At 42.0% G+C, this 13,422-nt stretch overlaps 3 protein-coding genes across 3 annotated transcripts in view; 1 reads left to right on the plus strand and 2 right to left on the minus strand.

Annotated features, from left to right (window-relative positions):
• Positions 1–56: 56 nt before the first annotated feature.
• On the plus strand, positions 57–7,014 carry LOC135337743 (uncharacterized). Its single transcript, XM_064533711.1, has 14 exons — positions 57–199; positions 704–802; positions 2,931–3,029; positions 3,291–3,374; positions 3,705–3,766; positions 3,823–3,881; positions 3,940–4,431; positions 4,492–4,604; positions 4,649–4,813; positions 4,872–5,093; positions 5,285–5,394; positions 5,447–5,649; positions 5,704–5,814; positions 6,549–7,014. Exons 1-14 carry the CDS (start codon positions 59–61, stop codon positions 6,875–6,877), a joined length of 2,289 nt encoding a protein of 762 aa, XP_064389781.1. The 5' UTR covers positions 57–58; the 3' UTR covers positions 6,878–7,014.
• A 3,682-nt stretch (positions 7,015–10,696) lies between these two features.
• The window catches only part of LOC135337746 (TNF receptor-associated factor 2-like), a 57,064-nt gene continuing 54,338 nt past the window's right edge, over positions 10,697–13,422 (minus strand). The window contains exon 3 of the mRNA XM_064533720.1: positions 10,697–12,336. Within this exon, the coding sequence (XP_064389790.1) occupies positions 12,091–12,336 (246 nt within the window). The 3' untranslated portion in view covers positions 10,697–12,090. The remainder of the gene's footprint in view (positions 12,337–13,422) is intronic.
• LOC135337183 (TNF receptor-associated factor 5-like) lies at positions 10,846–11,391 on the minus strand. The gene has a single exon (XM_064533082.1). The coding sequence runs from the start codon at positions 11,389–11,391 to the stop codon at positions 10,846–10,848; it is 546 nt and encodes a 181-aa protein (XP_064389152.1).

Raw genomic sequence — 13,422 nt, forward strand, 5'->3', positions numbered from 1 at the left:
GCATGTTTGAGCTGAAGCTGTGAAAGTGTAATTATTATTGCATATTGATCAAGCATGAATGTCAGTAAGGAGGGGTCCAAACAAAGGGGCGTGGATACTATCCAAGAAAATGGACATACACAAAGCTGCCAATGCTGGTGACTTGAGTGCTTTAAAAGATGCCATCAAGAGGGGAGAGGATGTCAACAGTGTGGATGAGGTAAGCTGGTTTGTGGGTATGTAGAGCTGAAGCTGTGAAAGTCTGTTTTTGCTACTGTCATGCTAATTAATAATAATATACGAATGTACGATATCCCTTGATTCCATGCTTTAGTCTTGTCCCCAAATATTGTCTGTCTATCTCAAATGAGAGGCAAGGTTGTCGGTCACCATACAGCTGTATTTCAGGCTATAGTAATGAGGGAGCAAACCACTTCAGAACCATACTGTGGTGATAGATAGTTGATGCATGTGCTCTGTCACTGGAATAACTGTGGACATGGAAAATTGAATTTGATTCGACTATTATTTTCAGTCGTGTGTAGATTTTAATCTGCTGTCGCTCAACTACGAGCTAGCTTGCTGAAAGGTTAGAGTTAGTGTTATGTACTTTCGTGTGTGGGTGGATGATGTCAGATGCAACCACTCTCTATTATGCCAATCCCCCTTACCGTCTATCACACAGATGTGTTTTCAAAAGTTACATATACTCTCACTCTTGTAGTATGGGAGGACTCCACTCTTAAAGGCAGCCAGTGGAGGTCACACTGACTGTGTTAAAGAGCTGCTCTCCTCAGGAGCCGTGGTGGACCTGGCTGATGAGGTGAGTATCTGATACTGAACTGATGTGTCTATAGTACGGTGGCCCTGAGGTACACACATTGTAGGCTCGAGGCTACGGCAATTCTCTACGTCAATTCAACTGAGGCCAGCTCCATTGAACTGAGGCTATGGCAATTCACTAATGTACTTTTATAAGAAGAGGTCTTCAATGTTACAAAATCAGAAATGAGTCTCCAAGCTTCTCCAAGCAAGTTTGTGAAGAACTAAGGGGGTGGATTAGTGCTAACAGAATAGTTACCTATAGGCTATAGCTAATGACTCTATATACCGTTGAGGTCTGTAGCCTCTGCTTTAGCCATGACAGACAGATAGAGTGTGATTTTCTATTTAAAACACACCTGACATAATTATTTCTAGGGAGTTGAATTGACATAAGGAATTGCCGTAGCCTCGAGCCTACTATGTGTGTACCTCAGGGCCACCATACTATAGGCAGCATGTTCGTGATCATGCATGTACGTACAATTATGGACATTGCCGGCATTTAAAACCCTTATTATGTTTTGCCTATAAGATATACTATTAATTTGTGTACAAACTGGGCTACATACATTTTCTTGCATGTTGTACACTATTACTGGCATTTTCATAGACTATAATTATAGTGATACATTGTACAGTATATACTAGCCTCGTTCTTAGGCCGAGGTGTCTCTAAAATAACGCTAGGTCGCCATGCAACTAGGCCTGGTGAAGATTGCATATGGGCAAGGGCACCCTATTCTCAGAATCATCTGACTTCGTATTGAGCTATTTTTAGAACTGCCCACAAAAACGCCCACGCATAACCTTTGACCGCACAAGGTAAATCAAAGTCTTTTTTTATATATCTGCAGGTACTAGGTAGCTAGCTATAGCTCGATTGCAGCATAGTAAAACTAGTTCTCAGCAGCAGTATGGCTCGTACTAGCAGTGTCAAAGGCAAAGGCAAACCATCCAACAGTTGCAACTCCAAGAAAATGAAACCTAGGTACCTGTCTTCCTGAGTCTCTGGTACTTAACAATGCGCCCAGCACTTAACTTCCCGCTCTAAGGGGTTGTCTTAGACCTGGCTGGACTAGGACTGGTCATGACACTTCTCTAAAATAATACTGCACTGTTAATGTTAGCTAGCTAGCTAGCAAAGGCAGCTCTGATGTACATGCCCATAATTATAACTCCGTAAACAACACCGCCCACTTCTTCACGTCCGTATACTGGATTCTATTTTTAGCATATCCGGTCTCTGATACGAAGTTGGATGAGTACGTATGGTACATAGTGAGTTGCATGCCCTCTTCTCTGTATACGCCCTTGATATGGGCGTAGTTTCAGATCTAACAAATTTCAATTATTTCTCCGTAAAAGCTGCCGTAATCACAAAAATAGCTCCGTGTTACAAAATATCTCTTGAAGAAAGCTAACCTAGCTAACTAGCTAACTAGGTATTAGATCTAGGTGGTAGCTATCAAGTTGTGTCAAACAAGAGGCCCCCCTCAATGAGCGTCAGGTCCAAGCTGTCAACTCCAGTGTGAAGGAAGGGACATTTTGTGTGGTTCCCTACTGTGCTACCAGTTGCTGTAGACAATGAACTTGGAAGCCATTAGCTCGATCTACCTGGACATATAGCATAGGTGTATTTTGTGTTGCTAGGGTTATAAACTAGTTATGACACGTGCACTCGGGATGCATGGTGTGTATTGCACTCAGCCCTCGGGCCAATATCATATTTCTTTGTCATTTCTCTAGCTGTATGCATTCGTTATGGACAATAATTATACAATTTATACCAGATACAATCTATCCCATGCAGGCCTAGTTGGCGACCTAGCATTATTTTAGAGACAATTAACTCGGCCTGGGAACGAGGCTAAGTGTATACATGCAGTTGTAGATGTACTATTATGAACTTACATGTGCTGACAATTACATTTCCCTGTGGATTTTAGTGCTTTAAACTGACGTACTAGCCGGTTTATTTACATGTACTGTACTAGCTGGCTTAATACGTATGACTGTTGTGCTTGTGTTCTCACTCTAGGATGTGGTTGGAAATGTAGAGCAATGAATGTCTGTATTGGTGTTCAATGTACATTCATATTGTGTTGTCACTGTCTCCACTCTTGCAGTATGGGGACACTCCACTCATGCAGGCAACCTACATGAAAAAGGAAGATACTGTGAAGGAGCTTCTCTCATCAGGGGCTTCTCCTCTCTGCACTAATAAAGTGAGCACATGTACTTTATAGAGTACATAGTTGCGTAGTTATACTTAACAAACAGCTTTACATGTACTGTACACCTATACCTCTTACAGTAGTTAATGACTGAACAGAGCTGTCATTTGTACCTGAACAGATATACCCAACCTCTTAATATGCAATTATCTTTGCCAGTATTGCTCTGTCAGCAAAGTACATGTCATACGCATTAGACCACTTTACCTCTTACAATGTATGTCTCATCCCTTCATATGATCATCATCACAGTTTGGAAAGACTGCTCTGATGTGGGCCAAGTCATCAGGTAACACTTCAATAATCAAATTGCTTGAGGAAGCTGCTGAATCACATGTGAGTCCATACCTCAATAATGCACACACTGCATGATCATGATGGTGTTTTAGTTTATTGTGCCAAATAATTAAATAGTGCATACATTATTATATGTACATCGAATAAACATTCTTTTTTACGAGTATTTTGCTATTTTGACAATTTAAGATCATAAGCTCATACTTTTAAATACTGTCCATTAACTGTATGGAGTGCAAACTACAGTTCCAATATTACACACACCCAAACAAGCATGAATACCATTACATGTGCCCCCCCCCCCCACACACACACACACACACACACACACACACACACACACACACACACACACACACACACACTTAGTCACGTTCGCAGTCTGTTCCAGTCCTACCCAAGAACTGGACTGTCGTTACTGACACAGAAACGTGAGTGAATATTGCACAGTTGAGTCACTAGCTTTATGAATGTGAGTCAACTTTAGGAAGAAGCCAGTCTACCAGAACAAGGCAGCAGGGGAAACTCTGTCCACACCACCTGGATGTAAGTGTGTGCTTGTGCTGTATCCAGTACATGGTTCTGTGTTTTACCTCCTGTGTAGATCCCCTGCACCAAACCTCCGCACACCCTGATGTCACTTTTTACGACGAGCCTCAAGAGAAGGAGTTCACCTCCAGTGGTGGCCATGCCGACTTTGATAATGGTGTTCAAGTGACTGTTCCAGCTAATGCTGTCCCAGCAGGGACCTCTGTGGGCATTAAAGTCCAACCCAGCCTTGCCTCCAAAGAGGTATTTGTGATGCCTGAGGGCATTCAGTCTGCCAGTCCGTCCTACTTGATCTCTGGTGAAGGTCTAAACGGAGAGGTGACCCTGAGCATGGAGCATCATGTACGAGTGTCCACCCAACAAGAAGCTGATGACCTCCTCTTTCTCCAAGCTGACTCGTCTCCCAAGAGATCTGGTTCTCATAGTGTCTATGAGTACCAGGAAATACCAGAGGGGAGGTCAAAGTTCACTCCTGGAGGGAACACTGGGAGACTGACGCTGGGCACACGGCTGAAGAACTTCTTCAAAATTGGACGGAAAAATAGAGGTTAATACTTAGAAAAATAAATGACTTCCAATTGACCGATTATAATTATTATATGTACAGGCAACACAGACAGTAACCTCTACACTGTCAGAGTCTACCGGTCTCCTCCACAAACAACTGAGGACAGGATAGCCATCATTGTAGCCAGTCTCTGTGGGAGCTTATACGCTAAGGTAAGATTGCTCAATTGAAGTGTGCTCATTTTATGTATCTACAGTTTCTGGAGACGCTTGATACAGTGTTGATCCCACGAGACTATCCTGAAGTGTCTTCAAAGTCAATTGACAGGACAAGTCAAGGACCACTGACGTTTGTTGATATGTGTGCCACTCTCAACATTCCCCCAGTGCAGGGATGGTCTGTGGAACCAGACAAAGAATTGGTAAAATGTGAAGTTGGACATAGTATTACTCTTAAAATCACATTCTCTTCATTTTCAGATCTTGCGTAGTGGAGTGGATCAGCCTGAGGTAGAGAAGTTCAGACCTGAGGATCTCCACGACTACCCTCCCAGGATAATCTGCAGGTTCTTCCCTGAGGAGAATGCTCCCAAGAGAACCGCCTGTACCATATCCTTGTCTGGACTACTGCCACTGGTCGAATTTTACGTATCATTGACAGCACCCACCCCCAAAGTTGCTGTGGATACTACTAAACTACAGGTATTCACATTTGTACAGTGTAGCCTCTTGAAATGGTGTAGTGGGTACCTTTGGCAAACTAAATTTTACTCCTAGATAGATTTGTCCTCTTTGTAGATTCTACTTGCACAGTTGTGTATAAGTTAATTAATGCACACACAGTGTTTGTTTACAATGTACATTGTAGTTAAGTCTCATTCCAATTTGTTTAGGAGGCCACTGATGAGTTGAGAAGGTCTGCCCTGGCTGTGAGTGACACACAACTTGGCTCTACTGTGAAGAGTGTAGTGTCTCTGATGGAGAGAATGACTGCTGCTCTGAGGTACCACTCAATTGTCTAGTGGAAGTCTGATTATCCTTTTTTTCTTCTGAAGGTCATCTTCTCTGAGTGAGCTGACAGGCCACACTGACTCCATACGGACAGAGATAGCGTCTGTCCTTGTAGTGACCAGGAGAGTTGTCCAGGAGTGCACAGTACAGAGCATCAGTGAGAACATGAGAGCCAGTCTCTCTAAGATGGAGACTTTATCTCACCAGCTTTGTCAAGTGACGAAGGTCAAACTCAGATACTGTCTAGGTGAGAACGTGTGTTTATGATATCAAGTGTTAGCTCTCATTCTCAATGGTACAGACCAGTCAGAGGAGACAGCTGCTCTTGTTGACCTGGTGGATAATGGAGCTAATCTGTTGAGAGTTGTAGACTGTCTACTCAGGGACATCCGCACACTCAGTGGAGTCAGTGGTGAGTTTACATTGTCAGAGTCTGTGTATCGGTATCTACCTACCGTATAGCGGGTATATTTCTAAGGTATAAATTTTCGCGGAAATGCCTTTAGAAATTAATGTTTTCGCGGATTTGATTTTTGTGAAATAGCAGCCTATTTGCAGCATGCATGCATACGATATTAAATTCTCGGTACATGCTTAATCCATGACAACCACGAACATGTATACCCTCTATACGGTATTATGTTTTGATTTTAGATCAATGATACTCTGCTGCTCAACAGCAACCACCCTCCCTCCGTTTCTTTCAGCTTCCATAACATGGCAGTTACAGTAGGATACCATATTTGAATTGTCCAAGAGGGGCAAACCATATCCAACAGGAGGGTGGCAAAAGCCTCCCTAATTTCCCCTTGAGATTAATATCCACGTATAGTTTTTTGTCGAAATTTGCTGTTTTTTTTCTCCTCCCAAAACTTATAGCCAATGTATGTAGAGCTACAAAATGCATCTTTTAGTAGTTAAGTTATGACCTCCTGAAAGAAGCTAGCGTAATAGCTAGGTGCCATATTCCTTTCCACTTCCACTGTATTGTACATACTACATGTACTGTACTTAGTGCTCCAGTGTGTGGGCGTATCATGCTCTAACCATTTCCTCTTTCACACAGATGTATTGTCATTGTATTGAACTGCATGCAATCCACGTACACCATTTCCTTTGCTGACCCTCACCCTATCCACACTACAGGCCTGGCAGAGAGGATAGACATTGAACACCCTCTACTCAACAACAAGATTGACAGAAAAGAGTTCGCATATTTGGCCGCTTACTTCGACGACGTGATATTGTACTCTCAGGCATTGGAACTCACTCCTCCTGAGCAAGCTGATGTGAGGCGGTTTCTAGTTTTGTATGACACACGAACGGCCATGATGGAGTGTTTGTCCCTGTGGCAAAAAAGAAAGCCTGCTACTACAACATACATCGCTCTTATTAAAGTACTCCAAAAGACAAGAAGAGATGACATCGCAAGTAAAGTGTATAAACATTGCCTAGAGAATAGTAAACTTACATAGCACATGTGTAGCGTATTATTTGTTTTGTGATCGTTCGTGGTGCTGGTTAGTAGAGTTTGAATGCACGTAATATTTTGTGGTTTTTTGGCGTTGTATTTTTTGGATACTATAATGTGACTATGAATGGTGAGTCACTGGTGGGAGTGTACTGTCAGGATTGTAAATTATTATTATGCCTTGATTATTTCTGTAACATTGTGTAACTAGCAATAATAGAATTGGCGATCTTTACCAAATCACCAAACCAGCGAAGAGGAGAAGGGACCCTGCATGCTGGTGCAACTTACAGAGCTCTTGTGAAACTACTCCTAAGAATGAGGAAATATGACATTGCTAGTAAAGTATTGAAACATTGCCAAGAGAATGGTAAACTTACATAGTACATGTGTAGCGTAACATAATCTGTTTTGTGATGGATCCATGCTTGTGAGTAGAATTTGAATGCTCCTAATTTATACTAGGGATGCATTTGTGAGTCAGAAGTATGTGATCCTCTACCTGCCTACATTGTACGAGAGCTTAGCTTACAAGCCCCCTCATAACAATGACCTCAAGGACTAATAATGCATTTATCATACACATGAATTGTGTCACATGACTATGTGCTACTGTTTCAATGTTACAGTGTTGTACAGTGCGTGAGGTGTGTGCCAAGTTCACCTCCATGCCATTGTCACTGAGGTGACGAGTACTGTCTCAATACTAGCCCTTTAAAATGTACACATTTACAATCTGGTCACTTTAATTACAAGTGGTTGTTAACGTGAGCTAGTTTTGTAGTAGCTAATAGCAGATTTACTTCTGCTGGAAGGTCACATTTCATTTCTACCATTAAAAATTTTGCTCACTGTACATGCAGGCGTATAAGTCGGTTGTCATTTGAATATTCCTTCTCTTAATTAGAGTGTGTGAGGAGGAGGTCAAGGCGAGGATGGGATTAGTGGAGTGTGTCAACCACAACCTAGTGGAGCCCTACCATCATCTACGAGAAACACGGTGACTATGTACTCTGAACCTTCATACCTTGGTTACTACACAGCTAACAAGTGTTTAAATCTAGTGCCTGGATAGTCTGTATCAGCAGTTGTATTATATAAAGTGAAACCTCCGAAAATGTGTGCAGCATTTATTTGTGACGTTTGTTCTCTGTATTGAGCCTGAGGTGGTCCTTTATTCAGTGGTACCTATACCGTACCCTCGCGAAAATACGCCCACCCTTTTCTTCAAGAAGTCTAGGCTTATTAGGGGACTGGGCGTTTAATCGCGAACGGCGAGTTTTCATTCAAATATACCCCCACCCGCGGCCTCAAATCGAGGTTTATACTTTGCTCTATTGTATTTTCATTTTAATACATAGTATGAACATTTCATTGACAACAACAATGTTATAAACTAATGCATGAGTATGATAAAGCAAGACAAGAGAATGAACAAGAAGAAGTGAACTCTGACTCTATTCGTTGCTTGTCACTTGTGTCGATGTCAGATGTACGTAGCAGAAACTTCCCAAAGGATGATAGGTCATACTCCTACAGAGCAGCTATCAGGTACTTTGTTTCAGAAAACCAAGGCAAGGTAACCTGCAAAATTGGCCTGTGTGATAACTTTCTTGGACTTTGTGTTTTCTTTTCTCTGCATATAGGACTACTTGTTCCCTGCATATACATCTTCAGGGGCAAACAGATCCATACAGAGAAAGTTATATGTCTGATCTTGGTCCAGCAAGGAGTATAGTCTTACTAGCTACTACCTAAAACTTCCTTTCTTCACTAAAATTAATGGTAAACATGTGGCATTTAGCTACTGCGCATGCTCAAACTCTTCATTCTAGGTGGGCTTATAATCCAGTGAAAATACCCTCGTGCAAGAACTTCGAAGCAAAAGAGGGGATGGGCGTTTATTCAAGATGGGCTTATTTTCGAGAGGGTACGGTAATGTAGGAAAGTGATTTTGTAGACTGAAGCAGTGTCCTTTGTAGCTACACAGAGAGATGTTTAATTGAGTGTCTCTTATTCAGAGGGTCCTTTATCAGAGGTTCCACTGGTATTCATATTGATGTTGGTACTGTGTTTCCTATGTAGGTGAGTATGTTGCACAGATGAAGTTCACTCTGCTGCTAATGGCCAATGGACCACAAAGATGAACATCTGAAACTCTCCTGCCTGTACAATTCATGTTGTGTAGTGCAGGCTGTGTGTATCACAGCGTTCTGTAGTGCATGAAGTTTGAGGTGTACGTACGTATGACATCATTGCCATTGTTTGTCTGGTGTGTTCATGCACTGTATTGGTTTGATTGTGTGTACACTACAACATTCAGTGATTGTCATTCCCCACAGACTCACCAGTGGCTCCTTTGACCCTGCATGAGCTAGTGTCTTCACAGCTGAAACTAGAAGACCCTCAACTGAATGTGAGTACATACAAATTAGCTCTAATAATTAGGACAGTCAGTTATTTCATGGGAAATTCCTTTTTAAACCTGTTCCAAGGTCTGTTTCAAAGCTTTCAGAAAATCATAAAAATTGGGAAATTAGATCAATGATACTAGTTACAGCCATTGAACCCCCCCCCCCCCTCCGTTTAATTGCTCCTTGGAGGGTGAGCCGGACCATATTTGATGACTGGTTAGGCAGCCCCTCTAATTAATTAGAGGAATGCAACCCGCTAGTTATTAATAATAATCAGGCGTTTCTATTGCTCCCCTAATTAAGTACTTGGGGGTAAAGACGTGGCCTAGCCACCAGTCATAGCTTCAGCTCAGTCATGCCCTAACCACATGCAGAGAAGCTTTTAGAAAATCATTGACAACGATGCTTATTTATGGCAAGAACACTTATCTACTCTTGGTTACGGCAATTAAACTGCACAGCCCTCCCCCATCCGTTAATTAATGGTTCGGGGACTCTTTTAGCTGCCATGCATAACTTGAATTCCCTGTATTTAATGTTTAGAAAGTATGAAGGTCTCTTTAAAAAATCATAAAATTATAAAATTGGATCAGTTACGGCCATTGACAGTTGTTCAACCCTCCCTCTGTTTAACAATGGTTTGGGACTCTTTTAGCTCCCATATAACTTAAATTCTTAGGTATTTAATTTTTAGTGTATAGAAAATAGTTGCTCTTCATATCTGTTGTTCCATATTCCGTTCCATTCCGCATTCCTCGTTTTACAACATGCCTTTCCACTTCCTCCTATTGTGTACTATCAGCCATATACAGTGTATTGTACATGTACTGAGTCTATTTGTTCACATTACATGTACTTAGGTCTCCAGTGTGTGGGCGTATCATGCTCTAACCATTTCCTCTCTCCTGCAGGTAACGCTGGCTACAGTGTGCTGGTGAGCTGCAGTGAGAAGATAGTCCAGTCACTCTCTGAGGACCCAAAGGCCTTGGCCCTCCACCTCCTGTCAGCTGGACTCATCACTGTGTCCATTTTTGAGAAAACCAACGAGTTGAATGAGAGCAAGAAAGAGAAGGCCACCAGACTGTACACTGCCCTACTGGGTGTGGTCAAGCACCACCCCCACAAGTACCACGAGTTTGTCTCCACTCTCAGACTCAACCCACTACACACTGACTTGGTCACACTAGTTATCAACAACATGATTATACATGAGATTGTGTTGTGCATGCTTTAATTGGTTCTTTGACTTATTTTTTACATTGACAATCTTTACTCAAATTAGCTTTTTTGTGCTTTGAATCTACATCGTAAATTTTGGCTAATAAAGTGATCTGCATGGGGTCCAAATAGCTTAGCAGCTCCAGTCCACCCTCATATGCATGTACCACAATCCAATTCATTGAGACACACATGTACATGGAACTGTTTCAGAAATGTCATTCATGGCAACAATTAAGGTATAAATTTAAAAAATGAACAAACAAACAAACAAACTAACTAGCTAGCTACCTTTCAATGCAGCTTCACTATAAACTGTTCACACACACAAACACCTCAATCAATGCAACTCGACTTTGTAGATCTGGAACACCAGCGTGTCTTCATGCAGGTATGGTTCCAGTTCTGTGTGAGGAATGAATTTAATGTAACCCCACTCTCCTTTCCCCACTTCCCCATCTCTCACTCTCGTGCATACACTCTCAACCACGTTATCGTCATACATCACTGAACCATTTTTGTGGTTCTGTCTGTGCTGATCTAGCAGTCGCAATGAAATAATCCCACGAAATGGCCATTTTAGATGATCGTCAAACTCTCCTCTCATGAAGTGTAGAAACACAGACACGTGAGTTCCTTTTCCAAAACCGTTGCCGTTAGCAATCACCCTCAAGCATATCTTGTAGCCCTGTTGATTGGTGTATACTGGGTTGGATGTCCATCGATCGCTGTCTCTCTTGTGATCACTGAATCGTGTCATATTGAATGTTGGGGGATCCACATTGGACACAGTTTTGTACTGAATGGCCGCACAATTACTTGATGTGATACTCTCTTCGAGGTGCATCATAGTGTCCTTGATTTCGTCAAAAAAGTTCGCTGCCATTTTTCTTGCTCTTTAAACAAGGTGGATTTAAAACTAGAATTCGTAAGCCATAAGGCCAGAAATGATCCAATGACCACGATCAATATCGACCCGAAAGCTATATTCCATCGCTGCTGATCATTCTTCAATCGTTGCTGATCATTCTTCAACTCAGTCTTCAATTGGTGCAGATCATTCTTCGACTCTGCTCTCTGGTTACTAATCCTTTGAATAATCTCCCTTTTCAGTGTCCTACTTGCTTCACAGTTCAGTGGGTGAATTCCAGTCTCTGGCTGTGCTTTCTGGAAACAATCTTCCTCATGATCAACGTCCCATGGCTATTCTCTAATATGTGGTTTGCTTGGGTTTGTTTACATTCTTCATCACACCCACATACTCTCTTAGAGTGTGTCTACATTCGCATGTGAGTATTATTTCTCGGCATTTCACAAATGGTAATTTTATATTCATAAAATTAATGCCAAGACACAATAATGTCATCAGCTAGCTACTAAATACATACAGCTCTCAAAATGACAACTGAACGATCTACTAGTAGCTACACGATAACAATAATAAACTAGATAGCTGGCTAGATAATCACTCGCTAAAATGCTGATACTAGAGCTAATAGCAGACAACTCAATTGAAATGAGGTTAAGTTCAAATCGTTATCCAAAATGCATAGTCCAAAATCGTTGCAGTAGGTCAGAGGGGGCTTTACTCAGTCTTGCTTTGTGAGGGTTCAGATTTCTGTTGGGCCCAGGAAAGAAGTGTTAAACTATCAGCGTTACTCAGGCTCCAGATACTTTGGTTCTCAAAGAGGTCATAGGTGGTGGTTGAGAGTGTGGTGTCCTCGGAGGGTGAGGTTGGGTCGGTGGTGCCACTGCTGATAGGTAGGGGGCTCATATCGGAGGTGATGTCATTACTGTAGAATGGAGCATCTGTTGACCACATGTTGGTGCTCTGAGAGGGATCATGATAATACACACAGTGTAGAGTGTAGGTCTGTGAAGCATACAGTACATTGCATGCAGTATGTATATCAGTGCATAGGGTGCTTACTAGATTCTTGCCAGCCAGTACAGTTCAAGCTACACACAACACCGCTCAACTATTCTCTACCCCATTATCTAGCTAAATCTGGTCCAACTAGACAGCAGACACAGCTAGTTAATTCAGTAAAACCAGGGGTAGCCCTACTTCTACGGTTGTTCAGTACCCACGGTAACAATTCCTCTGGGCTGGGCTAACTAGTTGAGCCACGCCTCCCAATTCTCAAGGCTAGGTACATGTCTCTGTCTAGCTGCTTCTTCAGCTTCTTGCTCAGTTTTGTGGCTTAGAGAAAGGCCAGCTACTCAGGGGGAAGAGTCCAGATGAAAGTCTGGCAGCCAGGTGACGTCCAAACGGTCACTTATTCGTTCCACCAACTTTTTAATCTAGTCTAGTCCTGCTTGCACTGCTATAGTTGGGCGGAGTCCAACCAACGCTGCGCTCTGGTTGGACTCCGCCCAACTAGCACTGCTACTACTACTGCTACTCTTCCTACTACTACTGCTACTCTTCCTAGCTAGTCAAAGGTTTCTTTTTTTTTTTTTTTTTTGTAACTGCATATGCACAAAGAGACATCAAAGCTTACATCAAAGGACACAGATTTTTAGCCTACTTGACTGATAAGGCCGTTACCTAGACTACATTTTGTTTGTCAGGGAGGAGCTCACATACAACTTCATCTATAACGATTCGTTACCGTTGTTGTAATTTCTACAACAGATTGCTAAGGAAAGAGTTACAATTACAACAAACTCTACATGAATATTCTCATCAATAAGTTGTGTATGCAGACATAAATTAAAATGGGCGAATAATGTTGTGTAAAAGTGTGCACAGACTACTTGGTTCTAAAAGTACATTATAACCTATCACTTTGAAATTCAAGTCTGATGCTCCATCCTTCAAATGAACACTGAGAATGCAATGAATCCCCCCATACACTTTGCTGAGAAGAAGTCCTTTCACTTTGAATTCTCTAAGGACATCCCTTCGTTTACC

Source organism: Halichondria panicea, chromosome 6 (genome assembly GCF_963675165.1).
Source record: "Halichondria panicea chromosome 6, odHalPani1.1, whole genome shotgun sequence".
Classification (NCBI taxonomy): Eukaryota; Metazoa; Porifera; class Demospongiae; order Suberitida; family Halichondriidae; genus Halichondria; species Halichondria panicea.

Coding starts and splice junctions, on each gene's coding strand:
- LOC135337743 (XM_064533711.1), top strand. CDS start 59: ATGTCAGTAAGGAGGGGTCCAAACAAAGGGGCGTGGATACTATCCAAG. Junction 3,767..3,822: donor GTCGTTACTGACACAGAAAC/GTGAGTGAATAT, acceptor AGTCAACTTTAG/GAAGAAGCCAGTCTACCAGA. Junction 5,815..6,548: donor CACACTCAGTGGAGTCAGTG/GTGAGTTTACAT, acceptor TCCACACTACAG/GCCTGGCAGAGAGGATAGAC.
- LOC135337183 (XM_064533082.1), bottom strand. CDS start 11,391: ATGGCAGCGAACTTTTTTGACGAAATCAAGGACACTATGATGCACCTC.